This window comes from Pinus tabuliformis, chromosome 3_2, assembly GCF_031772625.1.
Source record: "Pinus tabuliformis cultivar Carrire ecotype Pingquan chromosome 3_2, CPIR1, whole genome shotgun sequence".
Lineage (NCBI taxonomy): Eukaryota > Viridiplantae > Streptophyta > Pinopsida > Pinales > Pinaceae > Pinus > Pinus tabuliformis.
In genome coordinates, this window is record NC_142302.1 from 1,235,909,703 (window position 1) to 1,235,935,674 (window position 25,972).

A 25,972-nucleotide genomic window follows, 5' to 3' on the forward strand; every position below is an offset into this window, starting at 1 on the left:
TACTGCCAGTTAGTTTTGTAAGTTAGTTTTGTAACAAGATTCATAACGAATATCAATTATGTAATGGAGGAGAGGCTCATATGAAATTGGTGAATGCCCGAGAGGATGGATCATGGAGAATCATTCTTGATTAATATAGATTTCCATTCCCTTTCCCCGTGGAGGTTTCCTTGACACACTGTCAAAGTTTTACCTCGTAAAACTATTTGCGTTTACTTGTGTGTATTTCAGTTTCCATTCAGTTTCTTTAACTTTCTTTCTTGTTTAATGAATTCCTGAGAACAAAAAGTGGTATCAGAGGCTAAGAGGAATCAAGTTAGGAGAGCCTACCACTCCTGCGTGGTCGTTGAAGTCATTGAGGAAGTTAAAATTTTATTTTAAGAGCCCAAATTTATATGGTCTGAGGTAGAGGTCTGTCCGAGCAGCAAGAAGATTTGTCGTTTTTTATAAGGAGGAGAAGCAACCACTGACTGTCTACCACATTTGCCACTAGAAAAATAAATAAATCTTTGAGCTTGTCTCTGCGCATACCAATTGACGATAATTGACATTGAGCCGCCATTTAGCCATTCGTTGCATGAGTCCTGCTGCCATCGTGAAAAAGAAACTGGAGAGAAGAATAATCCGATCAAGCAGCTGCTGCTGGAGAAAAAGTTGAAGAGGAAGAGCGTGACACCCTGTCGTCGTCCGTGAAGAGGTCGAAGGGACATCCGCCAAGCCTACTAGGTAAGAGACCGTCTGCTCTACTACTCTCGCCTGAGAGAAAGAAGATGACGTAGGGTTGAACACTGCCACTGTTAAGGAAATGGAGAAGTGCTACCATGTTGAGAAAATCGTGAATGTGACTTACAATCCGCCTTGATTTCTCAAGAGATAGTCCGCCTTGATTTCTCAAGAGATTGCCACTGCTTGTAGCCTGTCGATTAAGAAAACGACGAGAGTCTCTGCCTTCTATCCACCAGTTTTTCCTTGTTTACTCAATCTGCTGTTTGGAAGGAGTGGTTAGTCAAGGATTCACTGCAGTGTCAGTTCTTGTTAGCGCTGGAAAAGGAGTAGTCAAGGATCCACTGCAGTGTTAGTTCTTGTTAGCGCTGGAAAAGGGTGCTTCGATATTTAAGAGGCACAAGTGACCATTGCATAATCTTTAATGGTAGTGAAGGATCAATCTGCAGATATGTGGATGCTGATTATGCAGGTGATTTAGACAAAAGGAGATCTACTACAAGTTATGTCTTTACTCTTGTAGGTGGAGCAATTAGCTGGATGTCAAAGCTTCAAGAAACAATTGCTTTGTCCACTACTGAAGCAGAATATATAGCTGCTTCAGATGCCAGTAAAGAAGCAATCTGGTTAAAGGGTCTACTTGATGAGATTGGAAGGATGCAGGAGAAATTGAATGTATTCTGTGACAGTCAGAGTGCTATTCATTTGGCTACAAATCCAGCTTATCACAACAAGACCAAGCACATTGATGTAAGGTATCATTTTCTGAGACATGTGATCGATGGCAGAAAAGTAGCTCTCAAGAAGGTCCATACGTGGGAGAATTGTGCAGACATATTCACGAAGCCAGTTACAGTAGAGAAGTTGCGATGGTGTTTGGCTTCTCTTGGCTTGCAAAAGAGATGATGAATGGGCATGGGCAAGGGATTAGGAAAATTGTTGTCAAGGTGGAGTTTGTTGAAATGTGACAACAAATAATGTAATTATGAGTAAAATCTTTATTAATTACTACCAATTAGTTTTGTAACAAGATTGATAATGAATAGCAGTTATGTAACGGAGGGGATCATATGAAATTGGTGAATGCCCGAGATGATGGATCATGGAGAATCATTCTTGATTAATAAATATTTCCAATCCCTTGCCCCGTGGAGGTTTCCTTGACACACTGTCAAAGTTTTACCACGTAAAACTATTTGTGTTTACTTGTGTGTATTTCAGTTTCCATTCAGTTTCTTTACCTTTCTTTCTTGTTTAATGAATTCTTGAGAACAACAATAAGCAATAGTTCCAACCAATAGGCCAAAATTTTCATTTGAACCATGTGCAATTGAATTTTCAAATTTTGAAGTCATGGCAACCATGATCATTCAGTACTGTACTCGAATTATTTTAGAAGCGATGTCTATCTTTTTAGCAGCATTTGCAATTTCCATAATTACTTTCGTACACTACATCTAAGACATCTGTTTGCTTGTTTTTTTCTCTTTGCAGATGTTCAATGATTTAAAAGCACAAATTTTGGCTTCACAGGTGTGTTATGAAGAGTTCAATTGTTTAAAATATGTCGTTTTAATCATTTTCTCAAATTTTTCTTGCGGTTTTAGCTAAAAAGGTTGCAAATCTGTTATTTACTAGCTCTCTTTTTTTAGACATTATCTTCAAAATCCTTAAAATGATAACTTCAGGTTTCACTTTTGGCAAATGTTCTTTTGTATTTTCTTTTAGCCAACAACTATGTTTTTGCTGTCCACCTTTTCAGTCACCCGATCAACAACCACGGCTTGCTCAGTGTTTTGATAAGCTGATGGCTGATGTAACCCGGAGTCTGGAAGCCAGGAATCGGGATAAATTCACCCAAAATTTAACAATATTCAGGCATGAATTTCGTGTCAAGTAGATTGTAAAATTCTCTGTATGCTAGGAAAATTTTGACGGAACATAGCACGTATATAAATAGGTGCATTGAATTCTCCATCAATGCAATCAACGCACATCACACCCTTTGGGTGGTGGGAATCTTGTATGTCTATTAGTGGAAATATTCATGATTTTTTCAGGTCTCTCACAGCACATGCATGTACATGTTCTCACTGCATGTGTTATCTTATGGTTCGCATGTATGCCTAATTAGGCGACAAATGAGAACAAGAGAAATGTCTGAGAGCATTATTTGTATTCCATTCCCTGTGAGCTGGTATTCATTTGTATCAAGGGCTTCTTCAAAAACAACACTAATTGCTTATTCTTATACATGTGTCACTGAATGCAAATGTGAATGGCGTTCTTTATCAAGCTTTGCTCTACTGTTGGTATAAAAGCAATTGAATTTTCAACCATGTTTGGTACTTGAAAATTATTAAACATATCCCCATGCGTCAACTTGTTTGTATTAGGTATCGTAATGTTTTCCTTCTATAGTTTGTTCCAAGGATGGAACTTTCTATATTTGTACTGTTTTCAAAACATTTTGGTGTTTTCAATCTGATGCACATGCAAATAAAAGTCAAACCTATCTTGTAAGAGGCTTCTCAGCATTTGTGCTCCAGGAGTATTGAGCATTCAAAGCACTTTGAGAATTGCAGTGTATGTGAATGCCATCCCATTTGTATCTAAAATGAAAGAAATTCAGTATTCTCTTTTTGAGGTATTTATAGGTTTATATTCTTCTAGCAAGCTAGACTAGTGCAGTTTTAGTGTGATGCAAATAATGGAGGATACATATTTATGTTCTTTGATTCAACATGATTATCAATGTCATTAATACCATCGCAGAAGAAGCCTATCTGTAGGATTACATTACAATATTCTGGATCACTTATCCTACATTACAACATTGTGGATCACTGTACAATGCATTTTATTAAAGTTGCAATGGGAATATAGAAGAAGAAATTATTTTAATATACATGAGGCTAAAAATAGCCTATGGGGCAGATTGCTTCTCCATCTGATTCTTGTATTCAGCTCTTTTCTTGTGAAGCTTCACAATAAACGCTTCCAGCTTCTCGACAAACCCTTTGCTGAATAGCTTATCCCAATAGCTAGGTGCCAGAATATCTGCGTAACATCTTTTGCACATTTACTACTACTAGGCATCTTCCATTTTAAGATGATGTTTGAAGTTCCATAAATATATAATAAAGTCCAAGCCCCGGAAGAAGGCATCTTTAAAAAGGTTATATTAATTTGGAGAATGGAAATGTGGAAAAACGGTGCCTTTGTAATTGATATCAATTCAATGGTAGTCGCTGATGAACGAGGTCGTGTCCTTACATTTGAACATTCGATAGCACGATAGCATCTATATTTGGAGCACATGACTGAATCAAGCTGTGTATCTTATATAGATATATCTTAGAACGTTATTGCAATTAAATTGTGAAAGAACGTAATTCAAAATCTGCTGAGCACATTTTCCATTGCTTTTAAGCTTTCCCGGGTTTAATGCTTTATAATGTTTATATAGCATATTGTTTTTGTAAAATACTAATTATTAACTACATGTAATTAATGTTATAACTGATTGGTTGTACTCTTATCCAAACTTTAGAATAGGATCTATATGGTGCAAACCTTTCATCTTAGAAAACATGGCCATTTAATTGTCGATTTAGTTGAAAGTGTTTACCAATTTTGTTGTAAATTCAGTTTGTAAAGATTGTTTAAATCAATCCAATGGTGATGCATTTTTTTAGACTTTAGAAAAAGGTAACGTAACTTGACAATTGTTTTCTTAGGAATAAGATTGGGTTGAATGATTTGAAGTGAGCCCATATTTCTTATGATGGTGTATTTAAATCAAAAGTTGTGTTTACAATCATATTAATGGTTTGAAGTGAAACAAGAAAATACAGTGTAAATCAATTTAAAAAAAATATTGTTGTAACATTTAGGATTTGTTATACACAAGTAATTATTTTCATATATGGTATTTTTTTCTACTTGGAAGGATACTTACTAGTAGAATCTACTCTTCCTCGTGAAAGAGATGACCCCTTAAATGTGTTCCAAGATTACACAATTGTCAATTCAATTTTGTTGTAAATTCAATCTGTAAACAGCTTTTAAACAAGTTTAGTGGTAACTCGAGGGTGGTTAATTTAGGAGCAAGATTAGCATAAATAGTTTGAAGGTGGGCCATATATATATAGTAATATTGTAAGATAAAAATTGTGTTTACAATCATGCAAATTGTTTTGAGTACATCAAGAAAAAATAGTTAAATCTATTTGAAAAATGATTATTAGGGGTAACATTTAGTATTTTTTTTATCAGATGATTATTTTTATATATGTACTTTTCTTTGAGGGGATACTCATTAATAGAGTCTAATCTTCATCTCAAATGAGACAATTACTTGAATGTGTTGCAAGATTAGACCTAATTGGTGTCAATGTGGTGATCATCTTTCAAATATCTTTTTTTATTGGCAATTTATTGATGAGGGTGTTATTGTAAGAATCAATAAATATTAATAAAAAATCTATATAAAAAATAACACGAAATAATTACCGTAACATGTAGATATAGAAGGAATAACAAGTTAAGGAGCTAGTTTTTGTGTTGATAAGTTGAATCTTGGTACATGAAGTGCACTAGGGCATAAAGTTTACTAAGGATGCCATTTCTATTTTCAAATTAATTTAATTTTCTGTAACATTTTTTCAACCCACAATTCCATCCCTACCATTTTTCATTTTTAACATCATTGGCACTCACCTTTATTATCCATCTTCAACCTTTTATTGTCATTGGTTTCAACAAACATGCTCCTTGATGAATCATGATAAAAATTACAGCATTAAGACATGCTTCAATTTTCTGTTTTAACAATTTGTGTCAAATGATATATGGTACTTTAACTTGATTTTTATCAAAGTCAATACTCAAAATTGAATCAGAAAATACAAAATTACATCGAAAGTATCTCATTATACATTTATAATATGCTATAAATTATGTCCATCTCTTTTACAATGAAGGTAATGAGTTTTTGTGATGTGCATAGACATTCAAGTTGGGGCATTTACCTCCTTAGTCCCATCCTTCTTTAATCATTGTTTTGGGACACACTGTGTTGGGGTTAATGCAATCCAATCAATTTGCATCCACATCAAGTAGTTTCTCCATGCTAACCCATAATAAATGATTGTACTATAGAAATTCCATATCATTTAAATTTTCATATTCTATTTTGTTATAGTGTGCATATTTCCATAAAAACTTTAATGTGTTTTCAAATTTCTAGAAGACTTTCTCTATTGCCAAATCGGAGTTTGTGTTTTTCATCAGAACTTTTCTTCCAAACATCTATAAGTATGTGAAAAAATGTAATTGCATTTCCATCCAATATTCATAGAAAAAATGAAGATAATATGTAATGAAAGTTGTTATTAACAATTAATTGTCCATATAAAACTATATTTTTCTTTCTTGGATTGTAAGGTCAAATCCAAATAATCCTTTTATATATATCCATCTACTATTATATGATTGTGCATCCCCATCGATATGAAGCACCATACTTTAATTACATTTAAGAACTACTTGAAATTAACCATTGACTTATAATAGTGAGAAAAAAAAATGATTGGAGTTGAGGTAGAGACTTGCATGAATGGGATAATGGAGCAATTTGTTCCATTGTTCATTAATCAAATGGGAAATAATGTCTCTTGTATCCATCATCCTTGTCATCATAATAAAGCATATGTTGCTTCTCTTCAATTCAACATCTTTGTGTAAGGTTTAGCCTTGTATAGTTAATTTCTGAAATAGATTCTTAACAAAATAGATAAGTTACATTGATGTGCACACACATTTAACATAGATCTTACTTTGGAAATTGAAACTGAGAAACTAGAAATATATTTAATGTTTACTATTATTTACAGTATTACAATATAATATGGATATCTCATGGCATCTATAAATTGTCAATCTATTTATTATGGATTAGAGTGCAACTATAGTTCCTTAATTAAAATTACAAAACCATGGATTAAACTACCATGCACTACAAAAATGCTAAAATAAAAAAGCATATTGAAAGCCACCAAAAATAGACACAGTAAAACTAGCAAAAAAAAGTTTAGGTGCACTTCCCTCAAACCCTTGTGCAAGTTATTTTCCACCCCCTTGTAATCCCCCCTTTTCACCTCTAACATACATGCAAAGAGGAATTGAAAATAAATGGAATTGGTAGCAAATCATGTGATGGCAAGATGCACCAACTATTTGTTTCCAAATAATTATTCATTGTGCTAATAAGAGTTAGGGCATGACTATAGTGTTAATGAGACCATCTATATATGCCTAACCCAAACACATTACACAACATTACATATAACATAACATAACACAAAACGTACACATAGCACAATACATGTACATAACACATACACATATACACATGACTCAAACACATTGCAATATAGAATTTAGAGACCACACTGTCTCTATTTATGTGAACTAGGCCATGCTACCCCTTCCATTTTTTCGCGTTCATAGTCTTTGCATGGGAAAAATGTGAGAGTCACGTTCTCATGATGTTAGAATCATAATTCAATAGTAAGGAATTCCTTTTTGTTAATAGATACTATCCATGAGAAATTATATTTCCTTTCAAATGGCCCCTAACAACCCTGTTAGACAAAATGGCAATTTCATATCTATATGCAACAACATAATCGTGTTAAAAAGTGTAACTAGGTCCGGTCTTCATAATGACATATGTAATCATGATTTTATGTAATTGATGTAAATAAAATAAAATTGTTTTTGTAATGCTTGAATCATGGGTTTCATGATCAAAGAACTTTATTTTTATAGTTAAGGCTCCCATTGTGAGCCTTTAGGGTTGGTCATCTAGTCATAAAGTCTAGGAAGTCAATGTCATGTATTGAAGACATGTTATATATTGTAAAAAGTAATTTTGATCATGTTGATAACCCTCCGAGACCTTGTTACAAACTACTTCTCATGTTGGCTTGTCTAAGAAGATGAAGATGTTTCTAGACAAGCATGTCAGCCTATGGGCAAGAAGAAATGGACTTATTTTTTATGAGAAAACCACTATATATAGGGCAGCGCGACCTTCATTTGAGGACACAATTCAAACAAGCAAGAAGAGAAATAGAAGTGCGAAGATCTCAAGAAGTGTCTCATCACCAAGCGAAGTAAGGAGGATAATTGATGAATTGTTTTTTGATTTGTTTTTGGGTTAGTACACTCCACACATGCAAGGATCTAGTGTTGTCTATTGCAGGAAGGACCAAGATACCACAGTCATATTGAGAGGGAAGATTTTGGGAGAAAACAAGGTGATTCTCAAGGTGTTTCTTTCTCTCATATGCTACAACTAGGGTTTTTGAAGTAGGGTCGAGAATCATAGAATTGAACCAAGGAACTGAAATCTAAAGGATAGTTGAGATAGTGAAAAAGGAAGGAAGTTTGAGCATTGTTGACTCAAGGAAGAAATCAAACGAAGAAAGCTTGTGACTTGGTCTTGGAGAGGCTGTTGTGTCAAGGGTCTTGGTTTTGGTATTCGTCAATTGAAGTCTCTATAAGAAGAACAATTCGTTTTGGGTTTTCCTCTCATATTTGAGAGGTTTTGGGCCTAGTTGATCGCCTACATTTTGTGTCTATTGTCTCTTTATTGTTTATGCTTTGGTAGCTATTTGATGAAAAATAAAACTATAATAATCTAAGTAAAATGAAGACCCTAATCATAAAGAAGTAAAAATCATTCACAAGCAGTTATCATCAAAGAGAAATATCCTAATCCTCTTGCCCTAGATTTCTCAACATGATATCAGAGCTAAGGTGACAAATCAAGGAAAGGGCATCTCGTCAAGGGACATATAAGCGCACTCAAGGATCAAATCTCGAAGGACATCAAAGCAAAGTCAAGATCGTCAAAGAAGTGGTAAAATCCTAGATCAAAGAAGAAGTCTACATGAGAAGAAGTCTTGGGATCCTCACAAGACCACAAAGACCCTACTCAAGTTAAAGAGACTTACAAATCAAAGTAACTTGAAGACTATTCATCTAAGAGAAGCAAGATCAAGGACATTGTCATCATCTTCAAAAAGTTCTAAGGCAATCTCCCTTTCATTGAAGCAAGGTCCTTACCATTGAAGAAGATCATTGAAGAAGCATCAAGACATCATCAAGAAGTCATCATTGATCATCTTCAACAAGGACATCGCCATGAAAGGATCGAAAGTGATCTCCCTCTTTGTGGAGTCAATGATCATTCTTGAAGAGAACTATCTTTATCAAGGAGAAGTTCTCTATAATCTATATCATCATCAAATTCAAGGAGGCAACAAGTGGAAGAAGCATCTTCACAAGTAAGTATATTTATGTCAACATCTGAATCTGTCAAAGTGTTTTTTGGCAAGGAAAGCAACAAATTGGTTGGGACCTCATACTTTCTTGCATGGAAGAAGAGGATAGATATGAATCTCATTGAAACTGAGGTCATCGAATATGTCAAAGGCTCAATCACTGAACCATTGAAAGAAGATGCTCGAGCACTTGCAAAGTTTATGAAAGGTGAAGTAAGGGATCAAATTATTCTCATAGAATTCATCAAGGATCTCCTCATCCCATATGTGTCTAAACTTGAAACTTCAAAAGAAATATATGACAAACTTGTAGATTTGTTTTCTGTAAGCATTGCAGGAGAAGTTATCTCATTAAGGCAAGAACTCTAAGAGCTAAGGATATCAATAGAAGAAGCAATAGTCTCATACTTTATGAGGATATCTGAAGTAAGGGATCAACTTCAAGATTTGGGAGAAATAATGTCTGACAAGGGGATGACCACTGTAGTACTAAATGCATTCCAGAGGAATGGGGTAACTTTACTTCAAGCATTTATGGGAAGAAAGAAGCTACTCCATTCCAAGATCTATGGTCATTATGCAAGATTGAAGAAACCAGGCTAAAGGAAAAAACTAATGAAAACTTGACTAAACTTAGAGAGAGGGTGAATCAGTTTAGTATATTAATGGACATTAAAATTATTTTTATTAAAATCATTAACTGAAACATTACATGAGCATCTTAACAAATAATGACCAGATTGAATATGTGAACAACAAGTGATAAGCAAACCAAAACATCACATCAACACATAATAACAACACATATTGATACCATATATATGTGGAAACCCATAAAGGGAGAAAACCATGATTTTATCACTGTTGTGATGCAAAGGCAAGCTTCTACTCCTTATTACATCCGATTTTCTGTAGGTTCCAACCTACAGGAGGTTGCTACCTCAATTTTCTGCAAGCTTCAACATGCAAGGAAACTCCAACTCCCATATGTTTTCTGTGAGCTACAACCCACAGGAGGCTCCAACCTTATGTTTATCAGGCCACTACTTGAAAAGAGACTACAATCTCCTAATGCAAACAAGAAACAACAATGTGTTAGTTTACCTGGTCATAAATTCTACATATCTCCATTTTCATTTATGCTTGTTCTTCCCTTCAAATATGCTTCACATAAGCTTCATATGTGCCAGGTAACTAATGCATAACACCTCAATCAACTCTCAAACATTCTCCAACTCTCTAACCCATTCTTGCCTTCCAAAATCACATATTTTGTAAATATAGTTTGCTGTTTGTATCCCACATAAAAATATGAAGTGAACAGTGTTATGAAACCAGCTCAAGAAAAGATAGAAAAGATAGATCAACGCCTTAGAATTCAGCCTCTTCGAGGGGGCAACCTCCTTTACATTACATAAATGAACAATTCTTGGATGATTCAAATGACAAAACCTCCTTTCTATATATAGGAGTCCAAGGAGTCACAATATAATCCAGCCGACCTAACAATAATAATATAAAGCCACAAAAATAACAATAGAGGGATTCTATGGGGCACAATAATAACAATATGGGGGCAATAGGGGCACAACAATATTAATAAGGGGTATAACTACAATAGTAATGGGGTAATCACTAGTATTATAGGGACCCAACATGCCCCTCTCCTTCAAAAAAGTGTTGTCCTCAATGCTTGAGTAGTTCTGGATACTTCTGCATAAAATTCTCATCCTCCCATGTGGAATCTTCAGCGGATAAGTTCTTCCACTTGATAAGATACTCTGAAATTGATCGATTTCGTAGCTGTCGAGTTCTTGTTTTTGTGACTGCTTCCGGTTCCAATATAATTTTTCCTTCCTCGTCAAGTTCTGGCAATATTGTTTGAACTGGGAGCTTGTCGCCTATAACCTTCTTTAAACATGAAACATGGAAAACTGGGTGCAATCGAGAAGCTGCAGGAAGCTCCAATTTGTATGCCATAGTACCAATCTTTTGCAACACCTTGTACGGACCATAATACTTTGGTGATAATTTATTATCCTTCTTAGCTTGCTTGAGGGACATTTGCTTATATGGTTGTAGCCGTAGGAATACCCAATCACCTACATCAAAACTTCTTTCACTGCGATGTTGATCTGCCTGTTGTTTCATTCTATTTTGTGCCAACACGAGGTTATCCTTTAAGAGTTGGAGGACTTGTTGTTGATGTTTGATGTGATGGATGGTGGTTGATACCCATAAAGTGCCATAAATGGGGTCATTTTTGTTGCTGTATGGAAGGAAGTGTTATACCACCATTCAGCCAGAGGCAACCATTTGACCCATTGTGTCTGTTTATCAGATACAAAGCAACGAAGATATCCTTCCAAACATTTGTTTACTATCTCAGTTTGCCCATCAGATTGAGGATGATAAGATGAGCTATGAGCTAACTGAGTACCAAGACAAGAAAATAATTCTGTCCAAAAATTTCCAGTGAAAATGGGATCTCTGTCACTTACAATAATCTTTGGGTTTCCATGTAGCTTTTGAATTGTTTCCATAAATGCAGTAGAAACTGTACTGGCTTTAAATGGATGTGATAATGCACAAAAGTGTGCATACTTGGTAAGTCTGTCAACTACCACCATGATGACACTCTTTCCCTCAGACTTGGGTAAACCTGTGATAAAATCCATTGAAACCTCCTCCCAACGTTGGCTTGGAATGGATAAAGGTTGTAATAGACCCGGTGTCTTAATTGTTTCAACTTTATTTTGTTGGCAAACCAAACATTCCGCCACAAAATTTTGAATATCTGATTTAAGGCCATCCCAAAAAAATTCCTTCTTAACCCTGTGGTAAGTTTTTAAAAATCCTGAGTGCCCTCCTAAGGGAGAAGTGTGCAATTCCATAAGAATCTTTTGTTTTAGCTGGGAATTCTTACAGAGGTATAAGCGATCTTTGTACCATAACGAATCATTTTGCCAGCTAAATGTATCAGACGTACTGGAATCTTGTTGTAACTTTCGAATAAGTGCCCACACTTCTTCGTCATTCTTCCATTCCTCCCTTGCTTCGTTTATCCAATCTGGTTGGATAATAGAAATGGCGCACAACAATGCTTCCACATCCTCATCCTTTCTTGAGAGTGCATCTGCCACCACATTTTGCTTCCCTTTTTTGTAGATGATTTCAAAGTCATAACCCAACATCTTTGTGACCCACTTTTGTTGCTCTTCAGAGGATAATCTTTGTTCTAAAAAGTATTTAAGGCTATCATGATCTGTTTTTACCTTGAAGTGTCTTCCCATTAGGTAGGGTCGCCATTTCTTAAGTGCATGGAGTATTGCCAACATTTCCTTCTCATAAATAGCTTTGCTTAAAAACTTTCCCTTGATTGGACGACTTTCAAAAGCAATGGGTCTTTCATCTTGCATTAGAACAACACCAATTCCATTTCCTGAAGCATCACATTCCACAATAAAGGTTTTTGTGAAGTCCGGTGTAGCTAAGACCGGTGCTTGGCACATTGCCTCTTTAAGATGTTCAAAGGCCTTTGTTGCTTCCGGAGTCCATGAAAATGCATCTTTCTTCAATAATGTTGTTAGAGGTGCTGCTATTCTCCCATAATTCTTAACAAACTTGCGATAATACCCTGTCAACCCGAGAAATCCTCGCAGATGCTTTATGGATGTGGGGATTTTCCATTCCTTAATGGCTTTAATTTTGCTAGGGTCTACCTTAACTCCTTCATGAGATACAATATGACCCAGATATTCCACCTCCTGGACTCCAAAGAAACATTTGGATCTTTTTGCATATAATTGTTTCTCCTCCAATAGTTGTAGCACCCTGTCAACATGTTCAACATGATCCTTCCAAGACTTGCTGTAGATTAGTATATCATCAAAAAATACTAACACAAATTTTCTAAGGAATGGTTTGAAAATTGAATTCATCAAACCTTGAAATGTTGAAGGTGCATTGGTAAGGCCAAAAGGCATGACCAAAAATTCATAATGACCCTCATGAGTTCTAAATGCTGTTTTCGGAATGTCTTCAGTCTTCATTCTGATTTGATGATATCCTGAACGAAGATCCAACTTGGTGAAGTAAATTGATCCATGCAATTCATCCAGTAATTCATCAATGACAGGAATGGGGAACTTATCTTTAATAGTGAGCTTGTTGAGCTCCCTATAATCCGGACACATGCGCCATGATCCATCCTTCTTGTGCACCAATACTACTGGAGCAGAGAAAGAACTTTGACTCGGTTGAATTATACCAGCCTCTAGCATTTCTGCAACCATACGTTCAATTTCACTTTTTGGACATAGGGATATCTGTACGGCCTGATGTTTGGAGGAACACTTCCTGGAATCAGATGAATAGCATGATCATGATCACGCATAGGTGGGAGACCTTTGGGAGTCTCAAATACCTTGGAATGATTGTCCAGGACTTTTTGGAGATCTGGAGAAATAGATGATTCCAATGTGGAAACATCTAGCGAACATAATTGTGCAATTACACCTCTTTGCTCCTTTTTTAGAAGCTTTGTCATACCATTAGAGCTGATTATCTTTCCTGGTTTCCCTGCAATACCCCTTAATTCAACTTCCTTTCCTTCCGTAGAAAATTTGATGAAAAGTTCTTGAAAATTAAAAGCTATTGTACCCAAGGATTGTAGCCATTGGACTCCTAGTACAACATCAGCACCTCCCATTGGAATGGAAAGCATTGGGCTAGTCAATACATATTCTCCCATGGATAGCTTGATATTATGGCACTTTCCAGAGCAATTTATTGTTCCTCCATTTGCAATCATCACTTGACACTCTGGTGCTGGATATAGGAAGCAATTCAATTCTTTTGCTACCTTACAATGAATAAAATTGTGGGTGCTTCCTGAATCAATCAACACTATTACCTTTTTCTTCTTGATTTGTCCTTCTATCTTGATGGTTTGAGGAGTGGTAATTCCCGCCAATGCATTACAAGATATGGTCGGATTTATTTTTTCTTCATCTAGGCTTTGTTCCTGGAGTATATCCTCTTCTTTTGACCTTTCTTGCTCCTTTTCTTCTTCCTCTTCACAATCTATGTAGAATAATTTCTTCTCAGCACACTTATGACCTTTAGTGTATTTGCTATCACAACTGTAACAAAGCCCTTTTGCTCTTTTTTCTTCCAATTGTTGTGGTGTCAACCTTATAGGTTGTGGAAGACTAGGGGCAACAACACTTCCGTCTTTATAGTTGTGAGTGGTATGCTTCCTGGTTGCCATAATTTTGCTTTCCATTTTTCTTGCTAACCTGAATGCCTTCTCTAATGAATCAGGTTCCCAAAGGCGAACATCATGTTGGATATTATCCTTTAAAGACCCTATGAACACATCAATCCTATGCTCCTCTGGAATATCTTTTACCCTTATGTTCAATTTTTGGAACTCCTCAATGTGCTCCATTATTGAACCCTTTTGTTTGAGACTTATCAATTGGCTAAAAAAAGTGTTGCTTTTTGTATCCTCATAATGTGCTATCAATTCTTCCGTAAAAATTGCCCAAGTGATAAATTGTTTACGAGAGCAAAGCCATTGATACCATACAAACTGATTTTGTTCCAAATATAAAGTTGCCATACGTACCTTTTGTGTGTTTTGCACATTATTGAGATCGAAGAATTGCTCCATCTGTAATATCCATGTGGCGGGATCCTTGCCATCAAACTTCCTCATATCGATTTTTGGAATATGGTGGGTCTTCGATCCAACATTAGAGTCTATGGAATCATGATTAACATTTCTTTTGTTCACATCATGAGTTTCCTTTACAACCTTTTCACCATTAGTAAGTATTTCTTGTAGAAAATTTGTCAAATCTGTCTTCAAATCTGCTATGTATGTCTTCAAATCTGTCTTCAAATTTTCCATGTCTCTCTTCAAAGCTGTCTTCGAATCATCCATCTTAGCTTCCATGCCCTTTATCTTAGATTCCACGTCATTTATCTTAGATTCCACGCCATTTATCTTAGCTTCTGTTAGCTTTTGTGAGCGTGACATTTGTTGCACTTGTTCTTGTAATTTTGATATATCATGTAGCATTTCTTCCTCTTCTTCATGAGTCATGCTAGAGATTTCAGGTTCCTTACTAGGTGTTTGCATTTTCTTTCCTCGGGGCATCAGTTACTGATAATAATGCTTTACTATGCCCTTTGAATTCCTTCAAACCAAGCTTACACAAAAATTTAAAAAAAAACTACACACCTTTTTTCACTTTGTAGAAGCCTGATATTGAATCTGATGTATCTCTGTAAATTCAGATCCTCCAGTTCTGAAATTGTGACCTGTAGTAGCCTTCTGTGTCCTCTTTCCAATGCCACAAGTCTGACCCAAATTGGATTCTCCAAGGAAGAGTTATGCGAAATCTCCCACAGTGACTTGATTATAGACTAGTTCAGTAGAGCGAACTTGTACGACGTGCCACGAGTCACTGTTTCGACCTTTGGATCTGAAAAATGCATACAAGAAACTACAGTCCGTCCTCTTTCTGTACCTTCTTACGAAATTTCAAGAGAGAAAGTTATGACGATTTTCCCCAGGTCACCTGTTTGGAATGTAATTCAGGAGTCTGCAAAAAGACCAACTTCCTCAGATCATATCTCCGCAAATATAGCGCGAAAAGCTCTGAAATTTGGACCCGAGGTTCAATGCGATTTCTTCTCAAATGGGTTTTTTTTAAACTTCTGAAACGTCGTAGAAAAAAAGTTATAGCGAAAATGCCACGATGACCTGTTTGGAGCAGCGAAACCCTAGAATCCAAAGCTCTGATACCAAATGTTATGAAACCAGCTCAAGAAAAGATAGAAAAGATAGATCAACGCCTTAGAATTCAGCCTCTTCGAGGGGGCAACCTCCTTTACATTACATAAATGAACAATTCTTGGATGATTCAAATGACAAAACCTCCTTTCTATATATAGGAGTCCAAGGAGTCACAATATAATCCAGCCGACCTAACAATAATAATATAAAGCCACAAAAATAACAATAGAGGGATTCTATGGGGCACAGTAATAACAATATGGGGGCAATAGGGGCACAACAATATTAATAAGGGGTATAACTACAATAGTAATGGGGTAATCACTAGTATTATAGGGACCCAACAAACAGACTTGACTCTTTTCCTTCCACTCATTTGTTTCCAAACTCTTCATATTTTTGAATATTATACCACAAAAATAAATGTTTCACACAATATTATTTTTCATCCACATGTAATTATTAAATTCATCAACATAATGCCAACATCATGTAGCATTATAGCAATAACATATGACTATATAATTGAGCATTCATCCTCATGAACAATAAAAGCATTTTCCATTAACACGTCACAATAATCTTTTCCTTTGCCTTGGACTTTGTTGACATGGGGAATTTTCGTTATACCAACAAGGGGAACTAACCCGATCATAGACCCCAATTAGATCTGCTTTCGTTTGGGGTGGCTAGCTCCAATGGGTTTTAAAAGATCCCGTAAGCTGTTAAGGGTGTTGAGGGATTGCTTCCTGGAGGAAGACTTCAATTAAATCAACAAAAGAAACAACTAACCTATATGTATCAAGTCCTATCTATACTACTTCTCACTACTTAAGCTAGTCCTAACTATCCTAATCTATCTTGCAAGAGCATAATAAAAAGAGGTTAAACATCATACATAGATTCCAAGTCCAAGTGAATCAATTAGTGGCTCACATATGAACAAAGCTATATTAAATCTTAATTGCAATCAAATTACTTATACAGGAATACACATTCCTTTCAATACAAATAACACTTGCAATGATGTTTAACAAAGTCTTGAATCAACAACCTTTCATGAGTTAAGCATGCTATTGAATTATATTCAAATAACCAGGAATAACCATGAACTGTATGTTATCAATATGCACAAAGAAAAACACATTTATCTTTATGCCAGCAACAACACACTGATTCCAAACACATGAATGAAGAGGAAAATGAATATGAAACAACAAGCTCCTTCTTAACCCAAACAATGTTATTTATTCACAATAAATCAAAAGTTGTTTTGCCCAAAAAAATTCCTCCCCTCATCTCTGGAGGTAATGTTTACATTGAAGGAGATGACCCTCGGTCTCCCTTTAACTTTTCACCTCCCTTCTTTTTTCAATATACAAATCAAAATACATAGAGATAGAACAGCTAGTGTAACCACTGACACGTAGAAGGCATATCTGCTGAAGCGCTTCATTTCCTAGGGAAATGAATGGATGTTGATTAGAAGAGGATGACTGACTGTCATCTCTTCATGATGAAACCTGGGACAATTTTACTTTCGGAATACACAGGCAACGTGTGGAAACCTGACTGAGAATGCCTAAGGCTGGATCTTTAAACAAAACACATCTGCATATATGAACTCTCCTGATCTGCTTATGCGTCTTTCACTCCTCGCCTGCAGAGATAATTAACATTAGTTTTATGATTATGCAACATGACAATATGATCACAAACAAACTTTGCATTTAGCCACAGTTTCTATTTAATCTTGCAACGCATAGCAACTATAATTATCAAACCACTGAGCCTGCTGTGACGCGTATTTCCTTTGCCCATAATATTCATTTTTACTCAAGGATTGCTTAATCAATGCTTCAAAAGCAGACCATTCACTTTACAGGATTTTCCCTTGAAAACCCGGACCACAACCTTTTATCGCAATACATAGGAAAACACAGGAAAACCCACGACCAACCATAAGGCCGGACTTCAAATGATATACACCCAGGCCTATAGTTATTGTCGGGTCTGCCGTATCACATCGCAATGCTTCAATGGCGAGTGAACGGACCTTGGGTTTCATCGAAGCCCGATTGCGATATGCGATGGGCTCCAGACCCGAAATATATATATGCTGCGCTTAATAGTCCTGATGGGTCTGTTCTATGGGATTTTCCTTTCAAATACCGAACCACAACACTTTATTGAAAACATGGGAATACATGGGAAAACCCGCATCCGACCATAAGGCCGGACTTGAAATACTATATACCTGAATTCATAGTTATCGGCGGGTCCGGTATATCACAATGCACCTTATATATAACCCTTGGGTTTTGCCGATTGCGATATGCGATTGGGGAAGCGGACCCGATAATGTATGTATTATACTTGATAGTCCTATCGGGTCTGTTGTATCGCATCGGCCTTATGGCTCGGCTTTGACTCCCGCCGATTGCAATATGCGAAAGGCTCCAGACCTGAAAATATATATATTATGGTTAATAATGTCGTCAGGTCCGGTGTATCATGGTACGCGTTGTGTGTCAATGTTGATTGCGATAAGCGAAAAAGGGTGAGTTATGCATGTTGTCGAGTATTTCTATTATCAAAGCGTTGATATAGAAACAAGGATGCGATGGGAGGTTTTGAGGGTTGAAACAGTCTCGGTGAAGGATATGAATGAAGGGCTAGAAAGGGTTATAGATGAATCATGTGATAGAGATTTATTAAGGGGGCCTTAACCATTAAGAATTGAAGATGTGACTTGGCAAAGAGTTAAAATCCCTAGGATAAAAAAGATCATTCAGAGAGGTGAAAGGTCAAACTCCTAGGGGACCCATTCAAAATTGCTACCAGGGAAGGTTTTAATAGGGTGGTGGTTGTGGCCACAACAAATGGCGAACTGCTGGGTGAACTAGTTATCTCTGTTTCCAAATAAACCTTAGATCAATAGAACATTGGTGGGTTAAGATAAAATTGAGATGCAAATTGTATAGATGGACAGGCATGGGTTCCACTTCAACATTAATTGCTTTAGGTGGGATAAAGACAAATAGCTTCTATTTGCTGATAGGGCTTTGACAAGCATTCTCTGGTGGTCGTATTATGGGATTTATTGACCCTCCTTTACCTGTTTTCTACTTTCAAAAGTCCTCTTGGGGCCATCACTAGTCTGTCAATACCTGTTTAGGTGTGTACCTCAGCTCTTTATTGCTCATCAAACTTGATGTAGATATATTTATTTGCACTTTATATAAGAATTTCAGTGCTACCTTTTCATATGATTGAATGGGGCGTAGTCATGGACCATGCCATATTTTTAAACCACTTAAGCAAAGTTGGGTTTGTTAGCTCTGCTATGTTCTTTGATACTTGATGGATCAAAATAAGGGTTGAGCAGTGCTGGTTTGGTTGTATAAGGCTGGCAGCAGTGTTTCATGCTTTCTCCCTCATTTTCCCTTTTCTCCTTATAACTCCTACACCTCCGTTTCCTCCTTCCCCTTAAATCCTCTTTACTCTCCTTTAAACCCTTTTCCCAGGCGCGCGCGCATTTTTTTTTAAACACTACAAAACCCCGCATAAACCTTTTTTCACGGCTTCTGGGCGTTTTTTTGTTTTTATACTATGAAACCCCAATAAACCGTCCTAACCCGTTCACAAGCCCTTTTAATGTCTTTTCACCCGTAATTTCAATCTAAAGCACGTGCTAAAACCCACCGTCGTCTGATCACTTCCCGTGGATCTGACAGTATCCGCAGCTCCCCGCTCCACGAACTTGCACGTCCGTTAGTCAGCGGGGAAGGCGGTTTTCCCTCCGGACCTATCTGCCACATGACGCTCTATTACTACATCGCGCCCCGCGGTACAAAAACCACCACAACTTCCGAAGCGATGCAGAGAAACTAGTTACCGCCTGTCCTATACGTCCCCCCGCTCGTTAACCATCGCGCTGCTTCTGCTTCTGATAGCCATCCGATCATCCCCGCCCATGATCCGACGGTCCTCATTCTTCCCACACACATGCCTCCCGATAACCCACATACGCCGATCTCCGCCGTCCAATTTGCCAGATCTGACGGCTAATATTCCATCGCGCTTCTGTTTCCTCCCAACGCTGCCATCCAAGAGATCTCGACCGTCCGTCTGAGCTATCCAACGGTTAATGTTCATGCCCAGTCCATCGTCCATTTTCAATGCATTTCTCAGTGTTTTTGGCCTGTCCCATGCACGCGAAGAAGGAAGAGATGATCCGGTACTCAGCGCATTGAATCCTCAGCTACCTCATTCAAAGAGCAGCACAGCCAAGGACGAGAAGGATGATCCTCGAGCAGTTCAATGACTACAGCAGTTATTGAAATTCATTCAAATCATACTTCACCTATTCAGGAAGGACAACAAAGTACCAGTAAAAGTTAAATTGATCTATTAAAACAATCAAATTGTATTAAAGCCCATCTCTGATTGTAAATGTGGTTGGTGGTCAGTTATGACCCCTCCACACATAGGTTAGAAGAGATTTTTTGTGAAAAACTCTATATACTCCAAAAAGCAAGATGTAATCAGGTTGATGAATGTTATTTTGGTGTAAAATTCAACTTCTGGAGACTGCAACTATTGTGACACCTGCGGCTTCTGGTCTTCATTTCCAACTAATACAAGCTTCTTTTGCTGTTGATTGCTCACTTTCCACTTCTTCTTCTTTGTTCCATGCCGTGCCTGTATGCATTTTTTATTTTCTCTTGATGCTTACCAATATAGGGGTTGTCATCCCACCTCTCTGCTAGAATCTAGTTAGTATTATCAAATATGTATGCAGGTTTCTGTTGTTTTAATGCCAAAGAGTTGTCATCTTGTCTATGCATTAGAGAATAGATTTACAGACCTTTTAACTGGTTGCAGTTTGCCATCACAGGGTTCTGTGCATCTACTGGTGTGATCAGTATTCCCATCATCATATTTTCTTTAAAACTGTGAGTAACTGGTGGTCTAAAGCCTTGTAGTCTGGGGGTGTTCACCCATGTCTAGGGTTAAGCATAGTAGAAGTCGTTATCTGGCTTGAATATACCAATTTTCTAACATTTTTGTTGAGTTTGTAATGTTCCCGAGCATCTCTGATATATAACCTAGGAGAGTTTCTTGGGTGATAACATTAATTGGCGCCATTGCCGGGAGAGGAGAATTGAAGCTCAACTTCCCTGGGAGAATGATACAGCTTCAAGCTTTGATGATAAACAAGGTTTGAACATAGTTTCTGGTTATAATCATCTATCTAGCGACTCCACTGGAGGAAGACCATCCTTTGGTGACTCCACATTGAAGTTCTAGCTCAGTTTGTGAGACATACTCGAAGAAATCCTCAGAAATCGCCTGCTGAATCAGTGCCTGAACCTGAGAAGACTGTCAAATCGAAGAAAGCATCACAGAAAGGGGCATCAGGTTCAAGTAAGCCTAAGAAATCTCATTCATCTCTGAAAGATAAAGTTATTGCTGAAGACATACAGTTTGAAGATTTAGAGCCCAACATTGTTAATCAGGAAATTCCTTCAAAGATTAATTCAAGCCCTTGTTCAGTTAGTTCCCCTTTGAATCTCAGTCCAAAGAAAGCTTCCCATTCAATCCAAAACATCCCTTTGTCTTTGCCATCTATCACATTACTTCCTACCATTCAATCTGACAGCATTCTTCCACATATTCCAATCATGGCAGGACAACAAGCACCTACGAAGATAGAAAGAATTGTTGCCGCTAGATATGGACCTTTAGTCTTGCCTGTTCCTTTAAATCCTATGCCTATGGGATAATATCAAAAATATATGCCTAAGTTCACTGGAACAGAGGGAGTAACAGCAGAAGAACACCTTGAAGCTTTTTACAGTTATGCTGAGGATTTAGATATAAGTGAAAATGATGTGTGGATGAGAGTTTTTGTTTAGAGCCTTGATGGAGAGGCTAAGAAGTGATTCAAAGAATTTCCCTAGAGATCTATAACAGATATTGAAGCATTAGATGATGTATTTTTGAAGCACTAGGGAGACAAAAAAGACTTGATGTATTACCATATTGAGTTTGGTAATTTGAAGAGGGAAAATGGTGATTCTTTGCCTGATTTTAATAAAAGATTTAATTGTATTTATAGTAAGATACCAGCTGAGGTAAAGCCTACTCCTACCTCTGCCAAAATCACTTATTCCAGTGCTTTTGACTTTGATTTCTGCTTTTTGTTGAGAGAAAGGAGATGTGGTACACTGGCAGACATGCAGGATGTAGCCCTAGAAGTAGAGTCCAATATCATGGCTGCAGAAAAACTAAAAAGTCAAGCTGACAGAAGGAGGCAGAGAAGTCAAGCTTCTACTTCTTCTGCATCATCTTCAGAGCCTAAATTAGACAAAATGACTAAGATGATAGAGTCATTGGCTGCTGAAATTTCTAAGCTAAAGGTTGAGTAGAATTCAGCAAGAACAAGGCAGCAGAACATATTTTCTCCAAGAAATCCCAATCCATTCAGAAGAGCAAATGAGCAGTTACAAATTATGCAGAGGGGTGAAGAATCAAAAGAAGATCAAAAAGTTAAAGCTCCTTTCCAAAATGTAGTCATGGAGGAGGAACAATTTGAAGAAGATGGGGATGAAATTCACTACATGGAAGATAAAGGCAGCGCTGCATTTTTTACTTTGGCCGCTTATGAAGAGTCTTTGTTGCAGGAACAAGACAATCAAGAATGGGATAGAGAAGTTGTCCTACAAGCTGAATAGCAGCAGAGATATAACCTGAGGTCGAATGCAAAGAATGTCAAAGAAAATTTTTCCCAAAGAGATGCTGTCCAAACAGAGTCACAGAGAATCAAACAAAAAATACCAACAGCTGATCCAATCATCCTCAAAGCTCCAGTTCAAGAGGTAAAAGGTTCTGATAAGTTATCATCTTCTTTCATCTTAGAGTCATAAGTTCAGAAATTGAAAATATCTGCACCTCTGGTAGATTTGGTGAAGAGTGAAATGTTTAGAAAGCCTATCCTTGAGGCCCTTGAGCTAGAAACCACACAAAGCTCCACTGACTCTGTCAATTTGCAAGATGACAAGCCCGCCATTGTGCTTAGCCCCATGATTGAACCTGCTGATAATAATTCTCCATCTTTCTATGTCTCCTTGACCATTCATGATAAAATGCTCCACAATTTCCTGCTAGACACAGGGGCCAGCCACAATTTGATGCCTAAAGCTATCATGGAAGAGTTATGCCTTGATATCACCAAACCCTATCATGATTTATTTTCTTTTGATTCAAGGAAGGTGAAATGTTTTGGATTGGTTAAATATCTGGCCATTACCTTAACTCAACTGCCCATGAAGAGTATGATGATGGATATTGTGGTAGCAGATGTCCCTCCTAAGTTTGACATGCTGTTGTCCAGAGGGTGGATTAAGAGACTAGGCGGGACATTACAGAATGATCTATCTTATGCCACTGTTCCAGTTTTTGGAGGAGAAAGCAGAAGATTGTACAGAGAAGCACAATTGGCATACATCATTAGTGATGAGAAGAATCATACAAATCATCCCATTTATGCAGTGGACACTGATTTTGGAGCATGTATTCTCCAAATAGAAGAATCTCAGAAGGCCTCATTGCAGATCAGGAAACTAGTTCAGGCCGAAGAAGAGCAAGGAAGTCAGGTTTGGGAGATGTTCTTTGATGGAGCATGTTCCAGGGAGACTGCAGAAGTAGGGGTGGTGCTGATATCTCCACAAAAAGAAAGCATTCAGCTGTCTTTTAAGCTGGTTTTCCAAGTCACAAACAATATAGCAGAATATGAAGCTTTGCTGTTGGGTCTTAATGCAGCAAAAGACAGAGGAATCAAGAATCTGAAAGTGTTTGGAGATGCTGATCTGATAATTTAGCAAATAAATAAACATTTCAAGAAAAGCACCCAAGGCTGAAAGCATACAGAGATGAGGTATGGAGAATTAGAGACTCTTTTGATTATTTTTGTATCTCATATATTCCTAGAGCCCAAAATCAGCTTGCTGATTCCCTTGTTGTTTCTGCTAGTCTATTTATACCTCCCGTGCCTCCTAGACTAGTCTATGAAGTCAAAATGAAATATAGACCATTTTTGCCTGATAATGTTCACCATTGGAGATTTTTTGAAGATGATGATGAGATAAATAGGTTCCTTTAAGTCATTGAGGAGGTTTTTGAAATGAAAATTGACCAAGAGAATGAATCCTTGTTAGAAAACCCCCAATCCCAGCTTAGAAATAAAATTGGCAAAAATAACATTGTCCAGCGTCCTAGTAACCATATTCCTAAGGGTCTAATTCCTCTTGAAAGATTGTTTGACCAAAATTATGTGCCTTACAAAGCTGCCCAAAAAGAAGACCAATCTGTAGTCTATAAGCATGATATAGGAAGTCCGTTCAGCCTAAATATGTAAATTTGTCCACTCATTTGTCTGCTGATCAAAGTGCTGAATAATGCAAACTAATGAAGCAATTTGTTGATGTGTTTGTGAGTATAGTGACTTGAAAACATATGATAAGAACATAATTCAGCATAAAATCCCTGTGGAGAAAGATACCATTCCTTTCAAACAGAAGCTGAGACCAATAAATCCTATGCTTCTTCTTCTGATTAAAAAAGAAATTAAAAAGTTTCTGGCTGCCAAAATCATAGTCCCTCTTAGGTATTCAAAATGGGTAGCCAATCTAGTGGTGGTGAGGAAGAAGAGTGGAGAAATCAGACTGTGTGTTGATTTATGAAATTTAAATAAATGCTCCAAGAAAGATAACTATCCTTTACCAAAGATGGAACATTTGCTGCAAAAAGTCTCAGGAGCCAAAGTAATGTCTTTCTTGGATGGATTTTCATACTTTAATCATATTGTTGTGCACCCAGATGATCAAGAAAAGACTGCATTCACCACTCCTTGGGGCACTTTTATGTATGCTAAAATTCCTTTTGGATTGATGAATGCTGGAGCAACCTTTCAGAGAGCTATGGATATAGCATTTGTGGGGGAGAAGGATAAGTTTGTCCTCATCTACCTTGATGACATAACAGTTACTCCAGCAGCCATCAAAACCATTTGCATCATTTAAAAAAGGTGTTTCTGAAGTGCAGGAGGTTTGGAATTTCAGTTAACCCTAAAAAGTCACAATTTGCTTTAGAAGAAGGCAAGCTATTAGGACATGTTGTGTCTGCTGCAGGTGTCCAAATTGACCCAGAAAGAGTAAAAGCCATACAGACTTTGTCTGTCCCAAGATCAAAGAAAGATATTCAATCCTTTTTGGGCAAAATTAATTTTGTAAGGAGGTTTATTCCAAATTTTGCAGAATTAGTGAAGAACGTGACCTCCATGTTGAAGAAAGGAGCAGAGGTTAAGTGGACTGATGCAGCAAGAAAATAATTTGAGACTATTAATAAAGCTATTATGGAGGCTCCCACTTTGATAAGTCCAGATTATAGCAAGGAGTTCTACATTTTTTCTTTTGCCTCTAAAGACACCATTGCAACAATTTTATTGCAGGCAAAAGAAGAAGGTTCAGAACATCCAGTGGCATTTTTCAGCAAGAATTTGAGGGATGCTGAACTGAGGTATGATATCATTGAGAAACATGCATATGCTCTTATCAAATCCTTAAAAGCTTTCAAAGTTTATATCTTGCATTCAAAGATAATTGCATATGTACCCTCTGTTGCAATAAAAGATGTCTTAACACAATCTGATGCTAATGGAAGACGGGCAAAATGGATTGCAAAAATGATAGAATTTAATATAGAACTGAAGCCCACCAAGCTTGTCAGAGGTCGGGGCTTTCCAAGTTATTTGCTGAAGAAAATTGTAGGTCTTTAGATATTGATCTCTTGTGCACAATTGCAGAAAATGATCAGGCAGAAAAAGAGGAAGCAGCTGAAACAGAGAGGAAGCAGTCAGTGGCCGAGAATCTAGCTTCTGGTAATTGGTATTCTACAATAATTAATTTTTTTTTGAAGCTAGAAATCCCTTCAGGCTTAAGCACAAGTCAAGCTAGAACTTTAAAACTTAGAGCAGCTAAATATTGTATCAATGAAAATCTGCTCTACTGGAGGGATCCATCTG

The 25,972-nt window shown here is 37.1% G+C and overlaps 1 protein-coding gene across 13 annotated transcripts in view; it reads left to right on the forward strand.

Moving 5' to 3' along the window:
- LOC149185213 (ARM repeat superfamily protein) overlaps positions 1 to 2,974 on the forward strand; it is a 378,063-nt gene extending 375,089 nt beyond the window's left edge. For all 13 annotated transcript variants that reach the window (XM_089417804.1, XM_089417816.1, XM_089417818.1 and 10 more), the window contains 2 exons: positions 2,218 to 2,256; positions 2,486 to 2,974. In XM_089417804.1, coding sequence (XP_089273930.1) covers positions 2,218 to 2,256; positions 2,486 to 2,623 — 177 coding nt within the window. In that variant the 3' untranslated portion in view covers positions 2,624 to 2,974. The remainder of the gene's footprint in view (positions 1 to 2,217; positions 2,257 to 2,485) is intronic.
- The last annotated feature ends 22,998 nt before the right edge of the window (positions 2,975 to 25,972 follow it).